The sequence below is a fragment of the Lepidothrix coronata genome, unplaced genomic scaffold (genome assembly GCF_001604755.1).
Source record: "Lepidothrix coronata isolate B3197 unplaced genomic scaffold, Lepidothrix_coronata-1.0 Scaffold36, whole genome shotgun sequence".
Taxonomy (NCBI): Eukaryota; Metazoa; Chordata; class Aves; order Passeriformes; family Pipridae; genus Lepidothrix; species Lepidothrix coronata.
In genome coordinates this window covers 1,027,988-1,049,610 of record NW_016690216.1, presented here as the reverse complement: position 1 = coordinate 1,049,610, position 21,623 = coordinate 1,027,988, and the positions used below count along the sequence as shown (strand labels likewise).

The 21,623-nt window shown below is 38.1% G+C and overlaps 2 protein-coding genes across 13 annotated transcripts in view; one reads left to right on the top strand and one right to left on the bottom strand.

Annotated features, from left to right (window-relative positions):
* ARFGEF1 (ADP ribosylation factor guanine nucleotide exchange factor 1) overlaps positions 1-3,009 on the top strand; it is an 89,744-nt gene extending 86,735 nt beyond the window's left edge. For all 3 annotated transcript variants that reach the window (XM_017812505.1, XM_017812504.1, XM_017812507.1), the window contains 2 exons: positions 529-646; positions 1,381-3,009. In XM_017812505.1, the coding sequence (XP_017667994.1) occupies positions 529-646; positions 1,381-1,545 (283 nt within the window). In that variant the 3' untranslated portion in view covers positions 1,546-3,009. The remainder of the gene's footprint in view (positions 1-528; positions 647-1,380) is intronic.
* Positions 3,010-5,733: 2,724 nt separating this feature from the next.
* CSPP1 (centrosome and spindle pole associated protein 1) overlaps positions 5,734-21,623 on the bottom strand; it is a 65,727-nt gene continuing 49,837 nt past the window's right edge. For 7 of the 10 annotated variants that reach the window (XM_017812532.1, XM_017812529.1, XM_017812528.1 and 4 more), the window contains 7 exons: positions 21,186-21,328; positions 20,485-20,625; positions 15,108-15,148; positions 13,924-13,987; positions 10,073-10,182; positions 9,745-9,895; positions 5,977-6,203 (listed from right to left, as the gene is read on the bottom strand). In XM_017812532.1, coding sequence (XP_017668021.1) covers positions 5,977-6,203; positions 9,745-9,895; positions 10,073-10,182; positions 13,924-13,987; positions 15,108-15,148; positions 20,485-20,625; positions 21,186-21,328 — 877 coding nt within the window. Of the gene's footprint in view, positions 6,204-9,744; positions 9,896-10,072; positions 10,183-13,923; positions 13,988-15,107; positions 15,149-20,484; positions 20,626-21,185; positions 21,329-21,623 lie in introns of all 10 variants that reach the window. The other 3 variants (XM_017812526.1, XM_017812530.1, XM_017812533.1) reach the window with 1 other exon arrangement.

Genomic DNA, 21,623 nt, shown 5'->3' with positions numbered 1-21,623 from the left:
GTTGCATATAGAGAGGCTTTTGGCTTTTTGCTTATTCATTACTTTGAATACTAAGATTCACCCAAATGGTTTTTGTTTACAGAGTTTTTCAAGCAAGCGTTAGAATAAGAGAGGGCTTAAAACTATGACAGTAACACTTAAGGCAAAGACTTTAAGTTTCACAGACCAGGAAGCAGAGCTGAAAACTACCTGGTTACATCAGCGTGAGATATATTCTTAAAGTCTACATAGCATTTGTCATGTGGATTTTAATACCTCTCAGAGAACACTTGAGGCACTTCAAATACATGCACAAAGAGCATAATAACGTTTTATCAGCTTATTTTTTGCTGAAGTACTAGGACTTTGGGTTTAAGTTGAACAAGATCGCTGCCTTCTGTAACTAGTCAGGCTTAGAGTAGCTTTCATAAAAAAATGCTGTTCTACACCAGGGCTCTGCTGCCATGAGTTACAAAGCCAGAGCTCCTTCTCTGCAGTAGGGCTTTGAATGAAATATGAGTTACTAATTTTTGTTTGTGTTCTCTCTAGTGTCTGCAGTGAGGCTCTGAGTTATTTCCTGACTCTTACATCAGAAAGTCATCGGGAAGCCTGGACTAATCTTTTACTCTTATTTTTGACTAAAGTGCTGAAGATAAGTGATGAAAGGGTAAGTAACTGTTTGGAATGGTGTTTCAGATAACATTTACAGGTAAGAGGTAGTTCTAGGCCAGTTCTTCACACACAGTTATAGACTTGACTTTAAAAGCTCTTGCTGCTCTGTAGACACCCCTTTGTTGAGGGAATGTACATTCAAACTGCATTTGACAGATACTGACAGTAATAATTCAGCGTGAAGGTGCAGTGAGTGATAAAATAAAACGTGTCTGAGAGAAGTTGAAAGATGCTGGAATCCTTTAGAACTGTGTGTTAAGTTGCTTTTACCCCTCTCCTGCTGAAGAATAGGATTAGTGATTCAAAGAATTAACCTCTGTTTCTGACTCCAGTGCTACATGTACATCACCTTGACCTTCTCCAAAGCAATTCTGCAATAAATAAATCCATATTTAGATCTCTCTCTGTTTTTAACAAAACCTGGCTGAAATATTTAAGTGAAAGGGACCAACTACAGTAAAAAACTGGTAATAGAAAAATATTTCCTTTTGGAGAATAAACATTAGTAAGGAGCTGTGTGTAGCTAGTGAGCATCTGTCAGAGTATGTCACAACTGTCATAGCCTTATTCTAGCACTGCTAACTTCAGTTATAAAGACGTTTCTGCTTGTCACATTGTGGGTTTCTCACCGCGATTTGGAGAAGTATTTAAAATTCATATCTTGCAATGTGCCTTCCGAGGTGTATTGATGTATAATAGAGTAATTTCTTCTGTTTGTTTTCTCTGCAGTTCAAAGCCCATGCATCGTTCTACTATCCTCTGTTGTGTGAAATCATGCAGTTTGACCTTATTCCTGAGCTTCGAGCTGTTTTGCGGAGGTTTTTCCTGCGGATTGGTGTGGTTTTCCAAATATCCCAACCGCCAGAACAAGAGTCTGGAATAAGCAAGCAGTAGCAGATAGTGACACTCTGTTTAAAAGTTTATATTTCTCAGCTAAATACAAGGACCAGGTAGCTGAGCCATTCTGTCTGGATATCCATAAAAATGATTTCTTTGTATGGCAACATGTATCCAAGGGTTAACGGTACAGACGCTTACAACTGTAATTAAGGCTTGCAACACTCCAGTCCCTTTATTTCCTGACGGATTATCTCTATCGGTTTCTCTTCCCTGGCTCGTGCTGAGCACAAAGCCAGTTTTTAGCACAGTCCCCTTGTCAGCATGGGCTGCAGTATCCTTTACTGTCCTAGACAGCAGTATAGCAACAGATGTTTATGGCGGGTGTGAAAGTAAAATGTACCCAAAGAAACATATATATGTAAAGGTTTGAGCTTCTGCGAGAAGTACAACTCAGGAGAGCTGTATTTTGAAGGATAAAATGTTTATAGTGAAAAGAAAATTGAGATTATTGTTCATGGTAAAAGATATTTAGCAACTATGTCTGATATTCTTATTCTAAGATTTTTGCACACTCAGGCTGTCTGAGACATTGGTAATCATCCTTCTGTGAAAATGTACAGAGATGCAGGTCTGTAATATAAACTCTTTAACACTATACAGTTCTTCCGGAATTGTTTTATTTCTGTCATATTGATTTGCTGAAAGCCCATAACTCTTACTCGTTTACCAAATGCACTAGAAGTTTGGGTTTTTTTTTTTTGGGGTTGTGAGTTTTCTTCCTCTTTCTTTGTTGTTTTGTTTTGCTTTGTTTCATTGTAGCCCAGAAGTTAGTGTTGCCGACTTTTGTCAAGAACAACGGTAGAAATATCACGACTGACATAACTACCTGTAATATACTTGTTTTAGGGCTTTTAAATATTAAAACGAGCCATTGAAATGATGATCCTTCAAGGACTGGAACTTGAATCACTGCAAACAAGTCTAGGTTGTGTCTGCTGTCAGATGTTTTTTGTTTGATGTAGATTTCACTCTTATGTACAGAATTTAATGTTGAATATATTCAAGTAACAAATCTGGCATGGTTTGGGGATGGTTAAATTTATTGAAAATGTATTCATACTGTGAATTGTGCTCTGATGGTTAACAGATGAGATTGTCAAGCATTCTGTATTACAATGGATGTAGAAATTTTTTTCAGATGGACAAAATGTATATGGTACAGATATGTAAAGTTTTCTATGTAAAAAAAAATTCTGTACAACTTTCTGTACAATATTTGGTTCTCATCTGGCATATTCTAATCAGGTTATAGGTCAATAAAGTTTTTGAACTCTTTCATCAGTGCAATCAAAACCGGTCTAATCCACAGCTACTTGTTTTAGTTTGCTTTGCCTCTCATGCTTCTGTTTCAAAAGGGCAAACCCCGGCCTCCTGGGGGCAGAAAGGTGGGTGACCTTTGGTTGACTGTGATGTGTCTTCTCACTTTTACAAATACAGTGGGAAAAAGAATGGTAAATTTAAAAAAAAAAAAAAACAACCAAAAAAACAAAGGGCAGGGAGGAGGAGAATAAAAGTGTTTGTGCATGAACTGGTCAAATGAACCCTCTAGTGCTGCCCAGATAGAAACTCAAATACTGGGCATTGCTTTCTGGGGATTAAAATATAAACACCAAACTGACAAGGGAGCAAGGGTGGTTGGGAGGCAAAGGCTGGGAGTTCTGCTGCCTGCTGACTTGGAACACATCAGCCAGCTCAGCTTTGTCAGCATCTCTGATTTGATGAGTAAAAGTGGAATTGGATTGTTCTCCAGTGTGCTCCCGCACACTGAACTCCTGAATAGCACAGGAGAGCAATCTGAAGACTGAGGTGTGTGAGGGAGCCTCCCCTCTCTTGCAGAGGAATGAATCTTCAGTTGCCCTTCAGTGCAGGTTCCAAAAACGTAAGCAGTTTGATGAAAAAGCTCTGGAAAAGCCGGAGACAGGAATTAACTGCCATGACCTGTGCTTCACCAAATTGCATTTACCAATGTCAGAAGGGGGAGATTTGAGGTTATTTTAATTAATTTTAATTGTACACTTTCTCTTGGGCTATATTTTACTTTTGCAATTTGTTGTGCATTGTTTAAATGTTAAACCACTGTGCAGGTCCATTTATTTTGCAGGTAAGGCTGTCATGATAAAAAGTTTAAAAAATTTAGGAAGGCAGAAGGGCCTTTAACAGCTGAGCTTTGGAGATACAGAGAAAGCTGAAGGACCCACAGTATCCTGAGTAGCAGCCTGGGTGCCCAAGGGAGGGATAGATGTGAGAAAGAGTGTAATTCATGGTGCTGAAGGCTGCTGAGCAGTGAAGTTAAAGTTCACTGGTTTCAGGCCACAGCAGCAGTGAAGGAAACAACTTCAAGAGGGGTTAGGCTGTGTCTTGGCTTGAACTGGAGGCAAGGAGTGCTGGCCTGTGGTGGTCTGGCATTTACAAAACTTCCTGCAGTGACATGAGGGTGGTTTCATAGGGTAACATTGACTTTATGCTTCTGTTGAGGATAGAACTTCAGTTAAAGCTAAGGGAATAAGGAATAATTAAACTACATAGGCACCTAGATGAGGAAGAAGACAAGTTCCGTATGTAACCTGGAGTTAGTACAGTTAATGTATCACAAAGTTCAAATTGTGAAGCAACTGAAAAGAGCCATCAGGCATCAAAAACAATGGCAAGGCTGGCAGGTACTCAAGAGAAGTATAAAATGATGGGCTTCAGCATGAGAGGTGTTGGGGTGGGGGGTAAGTAAATGTATTATAGAGCATTTTCACCTCAGCTGCTTGAAATTCCTTTGTGCTTCCTGCCTCTGGGAAGTCGAGAATGCACAGCTGTGCAGCCTGTTCTATGCTGCAGCCCAGGTGCTGGATTACAGTAAAGCCCCTGCATGACTGGCCATTTCTCTCACACCCACACTGCTGAACATCATGAGCCTTCTCACTGCTGGGCCAGAGATTCAGGGTAAGAATTAGCCCGATCTGATAAATCCTTTCTGGGAAAGCACATGCTAAATGCATGAAGAAGCTAAACACAACACAAGGTTGAAGGACATCTCTCTCAGCAAGAACTGCCTGCTGTCATCATGGAACTGCTGTGGCCTTCAAGGAGGTTTACAAAAGCTTTAAAGTGGCATTTTAGTAAAAATGAAGATACTTTTACAAATTCATAAAACCACTCTTTTCATCAGTGGTTCTCCTACCCCCACTCCCCGCACTGGTTAAGCTGTGGCATCTGGGTGGGAATTTCCTAACCAAGAGGAAAGTTGCAGCCTTATCCTTATTTCACCTTAATGTTTCAGTTCACTGAACTCCTAAAATCTTACTTCCAGCTCTACATGTCCTTTTTAAAGCTTTGTGCTTTTAATCAACAAATTTTCCATGTGTTTTCCTGTTTCTTTGAAGACAGCCTTAACATTCCAGGTTGTTCATAAGTAAATGTAAGCTGAATCAAATGATAAATTAAGAAAATTGAAGTCTGCTTTCATATTTTTTTGTAACAAAAATAATTTTAGTAACAAAATACTTTATTTTAACTCTTCATTCAATCAGAAACATAAATATTTGCAACAATTTCTGTCTTTTCAGCACATAAGTTAGGGAACATACAACACATTGCTAATAATAATTTTTTTTTCATTGAAATGTTCTCTGCCCTTCCATGCACAAGGTATGAAAAGCAAGGGTCCTTCTCCAAGTTACTCACTCTTTTGGTAAAAACCTAATGCCCCTCTGCTCTTGGGTTACTCTAATTCCAGACAGTTTTGGAGTTTGACTATAAAGCTAAAAAATAACTTTGATTTCATACTAAATTCACACACGCCCCACACTGTATTTGTGGTAAGTCCAGCTCTGAGGCTGAAACCAAGTTGTATAAAAAGTAGGGGCCTCTGGTGGTCTAGTGGTTAGGGTGCAGGACTCTCACCGCTGCGACCCGGGTTCGATTCCCGGCCCCCCGGGCAGATGGAGCTCGTCAGCCCTGTGAGGCAATCCATCTAAGAGAAGGTCACTCTAAACAAACCTACGTTCTGGGGCCCTCACTGCCACTGTCCGAGTTTCACTCGGCCCCGGCAGATGAACCTCAGGATTAAAGGGTGGGCTCAGTTCAGCGCACGCTGTGTCTCACCTAAAAAATCCACTGCGCAGGCTCGAAGGGTCAATGACCTTTCCCAAATCTTCGCTCGCGAAGACTGGCCATTATTATATTATAAAAAGTGCAAAAGCTGACAAGCTATTCCTCCACTTCCCACGTCATGGAATAGAAAACATCCCTATGCTACATTCTCCATTACACTGCAGTGTCTGAATCTTTATTATTGCTATTTTAAATTACACACACGCACAACTCCACACTATGTACATGGAAGAGAACTCTCCCTCCAGGAGACCCTGGAAAGTGCGGTAGTGCTGGATGGTCCCTCCTTGGCCGCAAGGCACAGCTGGTTCCCACAGGCCGGAGTCAGCCGTGCGCGGTGGAGAGGCCCTGCCAACCGAGCGGGAGCGTGTTCTCCGGCGGCAGCTTTGCTGGGTTTGACTGTTCAGCCATCAGTCTCTGGAGCGTGTCGGAAGTTCCTGGTCGCAGCCAGGGCTCTGTTGCGACTGTGTCGACAGAACTGGGGCGTCTGCCCGTGTGGGATGGAGGGCGCTTCAAAAGATCATCCACATCTCCTAAGGAAATGTCATCACCTGGGAAAGGAGGAGAGCAACACACATGTGATAAAAGGGGACAGAAGCTTATCACATCTTACCACAACATTCAACAGGGTTGCTTGTCTGCAAAGAATGCATAAATAATGGTTGTAAATCACATTTGTTTCTACTTAACACACATTTGTTGATGTTCTGAGGAACTGTGCCTCAATAGCTCCACACCCCCACCACCAGGTCAGCAAGGGGGTGATACAGGCAAAGGTGGATGGACTCAGTAGATGGTTCTGGCTTTCCCAAAAGCTCCTTTTATAAGGAAAAGTCAAATCTGTCAGTGCATATATGCGTAAAAAAATGCATTTAAAAATAAGGCCATTAAATTACAGTGGCATGGCCCAACACTCTCGTATAGTCAGTCTCTTACTCGGGAGAGAACTCAGGAAGAATTATTTCATCACTAGTTAACAATGTAAATGCAAGTGTATCACAGTCCAGCACAGGTTATAACCTCAATGCAACGTCACTCTCAAACTGGATAAGTTGTGATCTTCCAGCCACAAAACAAACCCCACCAAAGAAAAAGCTGAACTGCCTTGCCTTTGAATTTGAGGTCTGAACTTCACTCATTTCAATTCTGTTAGCAACCGTACATACCTAATACCTTAAACAAATTGTTCTTAGTGTGGATTATCAAACAACATAAATTTTTATTATATATAAATGTATCAATTTCTCTGTGCTGTTCATTTTTTGGCTTCACAACATTTTACATATATAAACCACAAAATTACACAGTCCCCAGATACACACCTAAAACAACTGAAAATTGCAATATTTTCCCCTTTAAAGCTGAGTCACATAAATGAAAAAGTTCTCTTTTGTTTGTGTGTGTTTAAGGTGGGCAGAAAAATATTTAAAGATTCTGGCTTAGGAAAAAACAAAAAATCACAAAAGTTTTGCAGAAACATCCTAATTCAAGTAAAATGTAAAAGAATTGTGTATGTAGTGATCAAATAATTCCATTTAGCAATTTGTGTCATTTAATTAAAGTATTCGGATGATTTTTCCAAATTTAAAGGTTTTTATTTTGGAAAAAAATTATGACTTTTTAAAATCTGATTTTAAACCAAAATTTCTCTGTATCTTCTCATTAAAACTTGAAAGTTGATGGTTTAAGCATAGGCATGAGAACTCAGGTCCTGCAGAAGGAGCAGTCAGGTGTGGATAGGTGAAGGGAAGGACAGAAACTGCACGACCCCACATACAATGGGAGCAAAGGCTGTTTTTCTCTTCATGCTCAAGGTGGGATTTCAGATTCCAAAACAAAATGCCAATTACTTCCTGTTCTAAAAGAATTTAGCACCAAATCATTAGTTCTGTCACATCATACAGACACTGATCTGATCATCCTCCAAGCCTTCCTAGTCTGGTTAAAACAAAACTTGACTGTAACATTAGAAGTGAGAGCAGACCTCTCTCTCTCAGTGCTTAAAGCTGGCAGAGCAAACCTCTTTGCCTCTTAAATCTTGGGTCAGATGAACTCTCCTGTGGATTGGAACCCATGGGTTTCACACACGTAAGTTATGGTGGGGTTAAAAACAGTACATGGCAGAAAAAGTAATACCTAAAGAAAATTAAATTTTTCTTTGCTGCTTCAAGAGATGATAGTTAGAAACAATAAATATAAGGTAACGTATTTGTTTAGAGAAGAGACAAACTGTGGACAACCAGGCCAGAAAGCTGCATTTCCCCAAGCTAAACTATTGCTGCCTTTAAAGACAAAGCCTTTAGATCTTCCAGATGTCAGAGGCAGGAACAACTGTTTTAACAGAGATAAGATCATAGTGCACAACACTATATCAGAATCACTTGGCGCTGCTTTTAGAAAGCACCACAGATCAGCTACAGTGCAAAACTTCCTTCATCATGAATTTCAACACTTTGGATACTCCATAAAAAGCTGTTCTTAATTGGGACACATGAAAAGAATTTTCTTTGGAGCTGCATTTAGAATTTATCTAAGCCTGTAAATTGCCATCTCTGGTCATTTAAAGGGAAGATAACCAGTTACATTTCCTTAGTTGTATATTTGACACATTTGTTTTCTTACAGCAGTGTCTCTGAGAGCAGAGAAAAAATAACAGTCCTAGCTGCTGGGAAAGCAAAAGGATGCCACAAGGGTTCTATCAAACTGTTATGGAAAAGGAATAAAACCACTTGGCTTCACTCATTTTTTCTGTAATGTCCCTGAGCATGAGGAGGGAACAAGAAGGCAGGCAGCAGTGCAGCCTGAATGACCACAGCTGAGCAAGAGCATCTCTAGCTACCTTTTCAAGAGGCACATATGGTAAGGATGAGTGATGGTCCCCGTGTGTTCCAAAGAACAAGTTACATACATACAAATATACACACACACATACACATATAAAAATTATATACTAAAGGCTGAAGCTCTGGAGACCATGAAAAACAGAAGGCAAACAAAATTAAAAGTGTGGTTCATATGGTATGAAGTGAAATTATAAAAGAGGTGAGATAAGAGCAAGCGCAGAGAAGTAAAAGAAGTTCACATAGCAAAAATATCTGAGTGGAGTAAAATTAGTAAAGCATTTATTTAGGTTATAGAAAAAAATTAATATGAATGGGTTTTTTTTAGTGACTTAAAAATCACAGTGAGATGTTTAAAGCAAACAAAAAAAGGATGAAGTGCTTGTAAGAGTACCCATAGCAACAGAATCAAAAATACTGCCAGCATCTGTACTCTCATTAAATTTATAAAAAGGATACTGATACTGTAATTGCCTATACAGCATAGCAACCACCTCCTAAAAAAAGGGAGATTTCAGACTCATATGAAAGAATCTGGGTCATAACCCACATGAGAAATTACAGGCCATTAATGGTTGCCATGATTAGTACTTCATATACAAAGGGGATCTAGATTAGGCAGTCAGCCTGTGCAGAAGCTCCAAGACGACTCCAGTCTGATGTATCATATGATGACAAGAAACACAGAATGAATTCCAGTGTGTGTCCAGTGAATGAGGTATCAATATCAACCTTAAATACTGAATGTTCATTTACATTAACCAACCACTAGAAAATGACATTAACTAGAAACTGAAGTACTTCACCATACACAATTTTCTGGCATATCTTCATTCTGGTTAGACCACACACATCTGATTCCCAGGAGTACCAACAAACTCACACAGGCACCTCATCACCATTCATCACTCAGGCATTTCATTTCTTTCCACTAATATTTCAGCAATGCAGCTGGATATCCCCACCCTACTGCCAGCAGTGACACATCACAGTGGGACAGACAGGGAAGTACAAGTGGCTGATCAGACAGGAATTAGAGCATCTTTTCCTACTACCCTCCTCTAAACCTACTCTAAAAGAGTTGTGTTGAAGTTTGCTGGGGAACTCCCTGCAGCAGCTACACAACTCTATAAATAATTCCTATGTTTGATCCAGTTGCTCACTGTTCTACTACGTGCAGCCTATTATTTGTTCCTTTAATTATTGTAATTAATTAGTATTCACTACATCATCTCTACTACACAGAGCATACCCAAGTAAGCAGATTTCTGCTGGAGCTCAGTCAGTCTGTGCAATCGTTCCTCATTCTTGCCTTTCATCTGATCAACGTCGAGGCTGAAATTTGAGTGCAAACTAAGGCTGTCAGGCTGCAGCAGCGGTGTCTGGGCTGCTGGAACATCCCCCTGCAGAAAATCCAAAAATGCACAATTCCTTCAGTTAAACAGCATCCTTTTTGAAAGGGCAAATAGCTACACATGTTCTCTCTCCGGATCTGTAACACCACAGGAACCACAGGAACTGTCTGACATTAGATCTGTGGCCCACCTTCATATTTAAGCCAAGCCAGTTATCATACATACAGCACGCTCCAAAGCCTTCTGCTTCATTCGTCTCCTCTCCCTTGCAGAAGATGGAAGTTGTGGTAATAAATTAACTTCTTCTAAGGCAGGAAATGTTTCCCCATTAGCACCTGGAAAAACAGGTGAAATCATTTGCAAAGAAATCAAAATACCACACAGTGCTCAAACCTGCTTATGTTTTGAAATGAGCCAATATACTGTATTTGATTTCATCACAGGAATCAAGGAATGTATTCATTAGGACATCTTGGACAAAGCCGGTGATAATTCAGATTCAGACAAAAGAACAAGGCACCACAATGGCAGAAAGGGATGACCTTCAAGCAAAGGCCAGAAATATACCTGGAACAGGTGATCCAGAGAAGTTGTGGACTCCCCATCCTTGGAAGTGTTGAAGGCCAGGCTGGATGGGACTCTGAGCAACCTGGTCTAGTAGAAGATGTCCCTGCCCATGGCATAGAGGTTGGAACAAGAGGACCTTTAAGGTGCCTTCCAACCCAAACCCTTCTGTGATTCCATGATATATATCAAGATATCTCTTATACAGAGGATAAGGCATCCTGCAAATCTACCACCCACCTCACTTCACCACATCTTGTTCATACCTAGACCTTTAGAGAAAAATGAGTATTCAAACAAGTTTGTTTGCTCGAAACAGAAAACACTAGGTAAATTAGAGTCATAAAAAGATACAATCATGTAATAAATTATGTATGTAAATATGTTACATGGAATACATAATAACATTACACAGAACGATAATGTTACATAGAATATGATAACACATAATCTATGCATTAATCACACAGCCCTGGTCATATCTCAGTGATTTCTTGTAATAAACTGTTAGAATCTGTTCATACAAAAACAAATAACCAATTTTTTTGATCCTATCTGTTTCATATTACAGTGGAGGGAGTTTCATCTATTTTTATTATATAAATGAACCCTAAGGTGATCTCTCTGCTTCACACTTATCTTGTCTATTTCCCTTTCTTTTGCTGATTCTGGAAACTATTTCAAATACAAACTATTTCAAACAGGTACTTTTTTTTTTTCTCCAGGATCAGTAACCACTGCTTGGGGGCTGGTTTATGGCTTTGCTGCTGCTTGCTGCTAACATTGGGCTCTCATTCCTAGTTCAGATCCTCTAGCACCTTCAAGGACTGCTACTCCCAGGAAAAGGAAGGACTTTGCTCAACAAAATCAGTATAGAATCCATTAAATCAACTACTCTTTGTAACAACAAAGTCACCTTTTGAAAAGGTGCTTAGTCTGGTATGACACATTAAGTAAAAGAATTAAGACGACAGATCGGTGTAAATTCTAAAAGTAACAAGTAAACAATTATTTTGGTTGAAAAATGAAATACTTAGGTTTGAAAAATACATTTTATTGATATGAAACAAATTCAGAGAAACAAAGAGATATTAAAAAATTCTTTTGTATTACCAGTTGGTTTTTCTCTAAAAATAAAAATTTTATTCTCCTCTCCTCCCTTCCTAGTTTCATCACAGGTACTTATACTCCTATCACAAATGTTTCAATGAAAAAAATCAAAGTGTAATTTTGAAATGGTATATGGCTAACAATCCACACATCAGAATTCCATCTACAAGATCAGTTCAGCTTCACTATATTCAAATTAGTGCTATTACTCAAAGTATAAAAAATGGTTTAATCATGTGAATTTATGACAACAGAGACAAAGTACAAGATAAAGTAGAATTTATTTGTACCATTAGTGTAAGATACTACGTGTTCCTGTAAACATCTATCATTCAGATACTGCTGCAGAGAGATGCTTTCAAATCATTCAATGAATGAATGCTTTCAATGAATTCTAGGGTTTCCAGTGAGGCAAAAAAGGAGAAAAAGAAACTGATGCACCTCTTTATTCCTAACTGCCTCAAATTTCTGAGCCCTGGGAGATAAATTCATTTGTAATACTGACATAATAGATGTCAAAATTGAGTTGGATTTTAAACCCGTGTAAAAAAAAAAAAAAAAAACAATGAAAACAAAGGGTAGTGTTACACTCCTCTTAGGAAATGAAAAACATTGTTAAAATATACCCCAGGTATTTCGCAAAAGACCCTCAGACAACGTGAGCAGCACAATTCACAGAGAAGGCAGCCCACAGATAATGGTAGTCAGGGGTGGAAGTCACCAGATTCACATTCGGAATTTTAATTTGTAAAGCCCAAATAATGCAAAGGATAACACAGTTTTAGTTAGTGCCTACAGCTCAGTATCAGAGAACATGGTTTTCACCACGGTCCTAAACGATCTGGGAATAAAAGGGAAAATAAAGGGGGGAATATATATCATAGGTTAACTCCATCACCTCACTGAGCTGCAAGTAACAGTTGGACGGGGAGAAAAAGGAAAAGGGTGAGAGGACTATAAAAATCACGAACCTTGTGAAAGTGGTGAACGAAAGCAAGAGCACCTCATTACACAGGTGGCAGATTCAGAGCAGATGAAAGGAGATAGTGTGGATGTTTATCCACACAATACTGCTAATGGGAAACAATTAGCAGGATTCAAAAATGCTCGTTCCCATTCATAAAAGACAACCTACTAAAGACCCAGCTTTGCAAGACTTATTAAATGCAATCACAGAGCATTTGACTTAGGATATTTGGCCACATTCTAGACTGATGGGCTCTCCTAAAGCATCCTTTCCCCATTTGGGCTGTACTATTCCTAACCTGAAAAAGAAGGCATTGCAGACTACAGAGAGTACCAAATGCATTGAACAAGGCTGAAAGCCTCGTCCTGTGCCCCTCCCAAGGCCAGGTTCTATCCTCTACTCCAGAACTTGCATGTTAACAGAATAAGCTTGAATACATTTCAAACGAAAAATTCTGCTTTTAACCAAAGCCAGAGATAATAATCATCAGTTTATCATCTACTTTCATTAAAAAGCAGAACTCAACTGCATCTTCCCTACAGCAAAGAATAAAAACCTTGTAAAATGAATGAAGGAAATTTTAAGATACTGTAATGCCTGCTAAAGGAAAATAATGTGTAGAGGCCTGAGTTGACTGGGGTTTTCTAGCCTTATTATTTCTAGTGAATGGAAATAAAACAGCACTTATACATACATGCAGATGAAGGTTGAATAAGGAGATGTAAGAGAATGAGGCAGTCCTTTATACGAAAATCTTAAAACTAAAAGTCATCTATTTCAGATGATGAAAAAGCAACAATATTTACAAGTATGATGTTTCAAGTGAAATGAAATAATATGTGAACAGCAGAAAAGTGATCAATTTAGAAAGAATCACTATTATACCCATATAATCATACTTAAAATTGAGCATGCTTGTAAATCAAAAGAATAACCATGAAAATAACTGCTAAGACTCTTGTATTTCACTGTGGACAGCTTGCAGTTGTAAGTTGTGATTGCCAATAAAGTATTTTATTTGCTGCAGAACAACAGAAGAGCATTGTATATTCTACCGCTGTAATACATTTGCTGAACAAATATTAGCTTTTCCTTATCCGAAGCTGGGAAGATGTCAAAAGAAGCTCCTAGACAAGACTAGCATCCCAGACAAGGCACAAAGAGCAGAGAAAGATGTTTTCTCATTAAAGGATGTAAAGTGGTATAAGGCAGCATCATTAATTTTAGGGGTGATCTACACAAATTTATTGCAGTACAATTTCATAAATATTTGCACTTTAATTTGGAGGCATAATTTTCTAATACTTTAAACCAACCACCATACCTATAACCACTGTAACTTTTAAAACAGTAATAATCATTTTAGAGACACAGCATTGGATTAAATAACATGTTTGTACACTCACAAAATGGTTAAAGAGAGGTATAAACTCACCGATAAAAGCGCTATCCGATTCCAACAGTGAATTCGTCAAGAATTCATTAGATTCATTCCTGAACTACAAAAGTGAAACAGAAGAAATGGAAATTCAGAGGCCTCAATATATTTCTGGAGCCAAATTATAATTAATGTAAATTAATTGCCAAACTTCTACAAAGTAAAGAGCAGCTCTACAGCGTTATATTCTACTATTCTTTACTTTAGGTTTCTACAAACCCAATACACTTTGAAATAACTCATATTCCCTTTAAGCATTAGGGTCTTTATTTTACTTTTCTGTAGTAATCCCATTTGCTGAAAGTGCCCACACATGGCAGCTGTTTTGGTGATTTGTGCAACACAGACATGTCTATTAAGAAATAGATCCCTCTCTCTCTGTCTGAGTTTCAGAACAGTCAGTGCTGGAGGGGAGCTTTGCACTTTAGGTTTGTATGAAGTATTGATCAAATGAAGAATGATTCCTTCTGTTTCGCTTATCCCACCACATACAAGCTTTGACATTGAAGCATTAAAATAACAAATTTCTTCATCGTAATAGCAAGCCATAAGACCAACACTCTTAGTTCACTCCATAGATGCAACCATTTGTTACAGAAATTCTACTGTGGAGTAATTTATGTTGAAAACCACTCTAAAATCAAAGCAGTAGAAACTATCAGAGGAAACAGAACAATAGAAAACGAATCTTTTACTGCAAAGCATTGCTCTGAATGAGAATTTCAGTCAATAAATTACAACTATAAAGTGCATTAAGATGATTATTTTTTTAAACAAAAAACTGTTCCATTTCTGCATTTAGTTACAGTATTATCCTCAAGGTTAATGTCTTTGCTCTTGCACAGTCTCCTATTTTGCATGGTTTCACATTACCATGAAACACAATTGAACTCTGTTATCCTTTAGTTTGGCCCAAGCAGCAACTGAACATTGTATGAATATAAAATACACACCAATGAATATAAAAGGAAGGGAGTTAAAGAATCAGGCTCTCTCTACGCACAAACATAAGTAACTTGTATGTCAAGTTTAAAGAGGCTGTTACTCATCGTGTGGACAAGCAAGAGAAGTAAGGAAGCTTGCTGCGTTGTTATTTAATACTCTTCTCCAAATCAGTGAAAGACACAATATTTTTCCCACTTGAAAAAAGCAATAAAATACAAATCCTGTTTTATTCTTACCAGTCCCATGGTTTGTGGGTAGCTGTCAGAAGCAGAGTCATCTTGATCAATAAAGGCAACATAGACAAGAGACAAAATGACAGTGTTGACATAAAGACAGTTAATACCAAAACACACTAAAAGTTTTATCACTATACAATTACAAAAATGAAGACCAATATGCATTACACCTTTAAATTTACATACATTGTAATGAATGAACAAATTTTCAAAACATTTGAATGCAACGGTTATTCCAGTTTCCTTACGTAAATTTAAGCAGAATCAGAGAAATCAAACAGAAGTCTGTAGTGTATTGTTTCTGAAAATGTTGAGCATGTGCAAGCCCCTAAGGTTGGATTCAGTCACATTCATTTCACACCAGAATCATACTATTCACAACTAATAAAAATCAACTGGTTTCCGTCTTACTCAAAACCTTACTTGTTATCCAGAAAAAGGAAGCATAATTATTTCTGTGGCTACTGAAAACCATTTTTTAAAAGATTATAATCATATTTCACTAAATGCTAGAACTGCACTAAATTGTGCTGAATTCTGAAAAAGTTCCCTATACATTAACAGTCAGAACTACCTCTGAGGTATGTTTACAATAATATTCTAAACACCTGTTATAGAAAGGTCATGTCCAAGTACTGACTTAATAATGTAAAAAACCCATCGATTTGTGGGAAAGCAGCACAGTTTAAACCATCAAAGCAACACATGGAGGCACAAAAGTTTGCTGCATGAATACTTAGTTTCTCTCTCTTCTCCCTTATGTTTCAGTTTTTGATATCTTAAGATCTTTATTGTTTGAATTACTGCATCTTTGACAAAATCCAGCCACACAGCTAGAGAAAAATGGGGTTTTTGTCCAGTGTTCTGCACACTGCTGAATCCTAATGCAAATGGAATGTGGTACTCATAAAACCCAACAGGTTAAGTACTGCAGATGAAAAGGCATTTTGACAGAAATCTATTTTCCAAAGTGTAGCAAATAACTCCAAGAGGATGGCCTTCTTATTATAATGAAGATTATCCTCCCTTTCCTAGCATACATATTCTGGTTTTCTTGCCAGCATCTTCACATACTAAATTTTGTGTCACATTTTTTTTCTTACATGAAACACATTTGTAAATTAAAAAAAAAAAAAAAAATCAGAAGTTAATGGTATTCAGCATAACAGCAATTGCTAGTGTTAAATTGCAGTACTTTAAACTCCATCTGAACTTCCCAGCTAGGACACAAAAGACCCCAAAAATGGAAAGAAATCTCTCTATCATTTTTCGTTTAAACTAGATATGAACCAAGTAGAAATACAAACCAATTCTGCATCAAATTTCAAAAATTAGAGACTCAAAAATGAATTATTTCTTCCAAAATTAGGGATCACCCAAGCCATATAATTCCTGTCCCTAGTTTGGTTTTTGCCATTATTTTTAGCAGTCTATCACGGGCTAGACTGCAAGTCAGGAGTCTCATTTATATGCAGTGAAACTAAATATTACACTGCTTGGTAGTTAAGATTCATGGATACTCAAAAAATATTTACTCTGTATTCCAGACATCTGCTTGCCAGGAATGTTAGTATAACTAAACGGTTGTACTTATATCAATAGAACTCAAGACTAATGATCTTCTCCCCTAGGTGGGACACCTCAACAATCAAATTGACTAGCAAGGAGGATGATGTGTCACAATCAACTCTGTTAATGAAATCATTTCTCTTGCCTTCTGTCAGGGTGTAATAATGAGAGCAGGGACTGCAGAAAGCCCCTGGAGTGAATCCACACTCAGCATGCTGAGCACACCTACTCTTGCAGCTTTCAAGAGTGGTTGAACTAGACAGAGATCACTACAGAGGAAAGTACTTGTCTAGGGATAAAAACCTCAGTTCTGGAGAGCACAGAGAATCATCTTGAAATTTAATGTATCATTAAATTGTATCATTAGGTCATTGTCAATTGTATCATTGTATCATTAGGTCATTGTAAAAATGGCCTAATGCATGCTGGAAATGCAAAGAAGCAAAATTGAAGTTACTTTTCTTATTTAGTTTAAGTTTTCAAATAAAACATTTAATAGTGTTTTATTAATGTTTAAAATTATTTTAATTAATTTTTATTTTAATTTAAAAATTATTTATTATTTTTTATTTTATTATTTTTTAATACGATAGTCTTTGGGGTTTGCATCTCTGTCTAGCAAACTTATTCAGTGTGTAGCTGAGCTTCTGTCCAGCATCAAAAACCAGAGCACATGGGCTATCAGTCCATTCCCAAGATAATATTCCAGTCACGCAGAGCCCAGCACTGCAGTGCAACAACATCAAAACTGCTTCTCTGCCTTTCCCTCCTATCCCTTGAAATAACAATTGTCCAGAAATTTGCAAAAAACTGTCTTATTTATAGGGATACATCTAGCATTTAAAACTGAGGACATTTAAAATCACTAGTTTTTCAGGTTATAGTCCCACTAATAGTCCACATATTTCTCCTTTATGTAAAGACAGTGGAAACTGTATAAAAAGCATGTAAGGTAAAGAACGCTTACATAGTGTGGGAAAACAGGTACACCACTACAGCCCATAATGCAAAAGTACAAAATTACATACTGCTCTAATTCATCTTTCTTTCTGCCTTAAATCAGAAAATAAAACCACTCATCTACTTTCAGTGAGGGGATGATGAACTTTCCTCTGACGAAAATGTATCATAAACAGAGAAATACATAGCAACTAATTCTCCTGCTCAGTGCTCGGTGACAGACTATAAAGTTAAATGAAGTTGTAAAATGATGGGAGAGAGAGAGAGAGGGAGAGAAAGCTGTCCAAGGATCCTCTAGAAGCATCGGTAGAAAAACATTAAAAAATAAGCTGCTTGTCTAGCAACTAATCCAAGTTGTCCAAGGAAAGGCCTCTTCAGGTTGTCATCATGTAAGCCTGCATTATCCATTTAGCATTAGCAGGTGTCTAAACTGACTGCATGCCCTCGAAATTAATGAAAATGGCAAATTTGCTTTCTAGATTACGGAGGTTCCTCTTCAGACAACATTAAATGAAACCTTTTTCTGACTGGACTATTAAAAAATATTCTAACGGTGGAAAATCAGAACCGCGCCCCAGAGAAATCTCAGCTGAAGCTAGTGAACTATTTTTTATCATTTTCAATCAATCTCACAGAGGGGAAGACTGAAGACAACCCTATACACTCCATTTAGACATTAAATTATATTCACAACCATGTAATTAACACAGAAAGTGGTACAGATATGCTTATTTGCAACTGTGATGTTCTATTATCCATAAGCAATATTGGACACATTTGCTTGAACACCAGCACATCTGTCCAAGACAGAACAGGAATCATCTTTAATGCTCAAGAGGAGCTGAACTGAACACCCTGCAAGTAACTGTCACCCTTCACACCCTCGTAACCAATTTTCCTGATCTTACTCACATATAGGTCTAGTAACAGCTAACAGGAACAAGCCTCAGAGCACAACCAGGGACCAGAAGAGGTACTCCCATTTTTTTAAAGCAGTATGGAAAGGTATCACTATTTTCCTTCCATATGTGTTTGTGTTGGTTTTTTTTTTAATGTCCAACTTTCACCTCATCTCTAAGGCTAAAAAAGTCTAAGGAGCAGTCATAGGGGTGACTGAGGCAAGGCGAGGACAGCAGGCATTGTGAGAAGATGCCACGGACGACTCTGTGCCAGGCACAGCTAGTGTCATAACAGACCTGCAGCTGAGCCCATCAGTCAAGCTTGTGGTGCCTCTGAAAACATATTTAAGAAAGAGCAAAGCAAAGCATGTCAGTTAAGAGTGAGGACAAACACAGGAAAAGCAAGACACGAAGGCTGGAGAAGAAGGAGGGGGAGGAGATTCTCCAGGTGCCAGAGAAGATTCCCCTGCAGGTCCTGAAGAGACCATGGTGGAGCAGATGGAAAGGTGCAAGAAGACAGAGGCAGAAGAGAGAAACCACTATGTACTGACCATATTTTCCCCCTGCCTCAGCCTGACACCACTCATTGCATCATCGAAGGGACTGAACATAACCTGTGGTGGTACCAAGGAAGGGGAGCAGGGGCACAGAGTGAAGCTCGGTGTGGGGAAGGGGGCAGAAAAGATGTGGGTTTGATGTTTGTCTTTTTGTTTCCTGCTACTCAAAGTCAGTAATTAAATATTTAAGTTTAGAGTAATTAAGTTAATTTTCCCCAAGTCAGGTCTGCTTTGCCCACAACAGTAGTTGGTAATCAACCTTCCCATCTATGGCTTGGCCAACAAGCTTTATCCTTCCTGTTTCCCCTACTACCTCACCAAGGGGCAGGAGTGAGGGGATGTAAGCAGGAGGGCAGCTGGGTGGGAGTTTGGCTGCTAGCAAAGGCTAAGCCACCACAGAAGTAAAGTTAGTCTCTCTTCGAAAATTTAGCTAGGCCAGTCTGAATTACAAAGGGAAACACTCTTCTGAGAAATTTGTATCTTGCACTCAAAACTGAGTTCATTTGTATGACTTGGGAAGGCTGAAGCAACTCTCATTATATTTTTAAATATCCAAAATAACTGGAGATATTGGTCTTTCATGACTGTTTGTAAAAGGTATCTAAATGAACCTTCCATTTGGAATTATGTGGAGCATGCAAAAAAGGGGCATTACATTTACATTTCGCTCTTTCTGCAATATGCAGTTAAAATATTTTACCATGTTAGGATATTAATATTTTACTATCTTAGGAACATCTCCATTAAGCAATACAAGTAACATTTTCCTTCTGCAGACTCAAAGTATTTAAGATATCTCACATGTGGTTTCTAAAGCAAAGCCTGTTTATGACTACAGGTTGCCGAAACTTTGAAATACTCAAACCAAGATTATGGAAGTTAAAGAAATTTAATCCATTAAAAGGAGAGCAAAGTGAGGATATGCCATCTGCATTTTAATCAATTCACAGCTCAAAGCCATCTACTTCCTCAGTGGGAACTCAAGAATTGCTTCAAGGAACTTATCTGATAACACTTTTATCACAGATCAGCTGAAGAGCTACCCTGCTCTGTATTTTTCTTTAAAAAACAGTAACAAAATTACTTCTCTCTTGCATTTTTCTGAAGTATGAGGCACTAGCTAAATTACTTTCATCAGGGAACCAAAGAGAAACAGTTGCAGTAATTAAACCCAAAACCAAATATAAAACCACAGAAGCTCCCACAAACACTCTATTTCTTTATGCTTACATTATTATAGAATTTCAGCATTCTGGTGTTTTACTGTTTCGTACTGCAGTGCTGACAGTGAACTTGGAAGCAGTAAAACTAGATGTCATGGTTTTTAATTCTTATCAAATTCAAAACACAATTTCAATGATTTTTGTTGATCTCAGACCATTCATTCCCTACCTTCTGTTTCTCTCCTCATTCTTATTCTGTCAAGTTTCTTCTGCTGCTCCCTCAACAGTGCCTGCTGTTGAATCTCTAGAGTCTGGTCATCTTTTGGAGGATCAGGATACATGTGCCTCAAGCCAATACGCGTTTCGGAATCTATAGCAAAGATATGATATTTACTTTTTTTCCCTAAACCAACATTTCTGAAAAGCATTTTAGAAGAAATAGCTACAGATACAGAGTCATAAAAAAATCACATTAAAAATAATGGCGACAGTGTCCAAGAGGATGAGCCACTTCGCAATGACTTCACAATTTTTCTATATTAAAAATATATTTTTTCTGGTAAAGGAGAAACAGAAAGTTACAGAGAATCATAATTTGTTTGTGGGTAAAAAAATCTAATTCAGTCTACTTTCAGTAACACCGTAATATCAAATGCACGGGAAGTTTAAGCATCAAGGACCAGAAGACAGGTGGGTGCTCCGAGTGAAAACACAGCATTAGGATGCTGTGAATTCCATGGACTTGTAGGAATGACCACACAGAGATACATACACATACAGAAGGCCATCCACTGAGTGTGTTGTATGAGCAGTAGCTGTGAAGAGGCTGATTTTTAGTTTTGCCTTTAAATACTGGATGGAATGGAAGATGGAGGAAAAGAACAGATGTTTCACTACCCGTCTTCATCAGTAACAGGAAGAGCTACCTGCCTTTGTATTTAAGTTCATTAAATTCCCAGATATTCTGTATATTGACAGGATCTTGTGCCTCCTTTGATGAAGGTCGCCTTACTGGGGCCTGCAGGCGAAGCCTGGCCTTCTCAAATATATCCTTTGGATTCTTGTCTCTCCTCCTGCATGAAAAGTTTGTAAAACAAGCAGAGTGTAATATTAATGAGTTGGATGGAAATACAATATTGATAAAATTTGGATCTTTTATCCTTAATAAATCTATCTAAGCAGGAAAATAAGTTTGAAAGTTGTTATAAAAAGGGATAACCTACTTAAAATTTAAAAAAAATCCCTCATACTTTATGGAATAGGACTAAGACTGATGATCAGGTGAGTCTTTTCCAACTAATTGGTATAATTAACTAATCCATTTTGGAAACAAACCAAATTTATTAAATAAAGAGGGTATGATTTTTC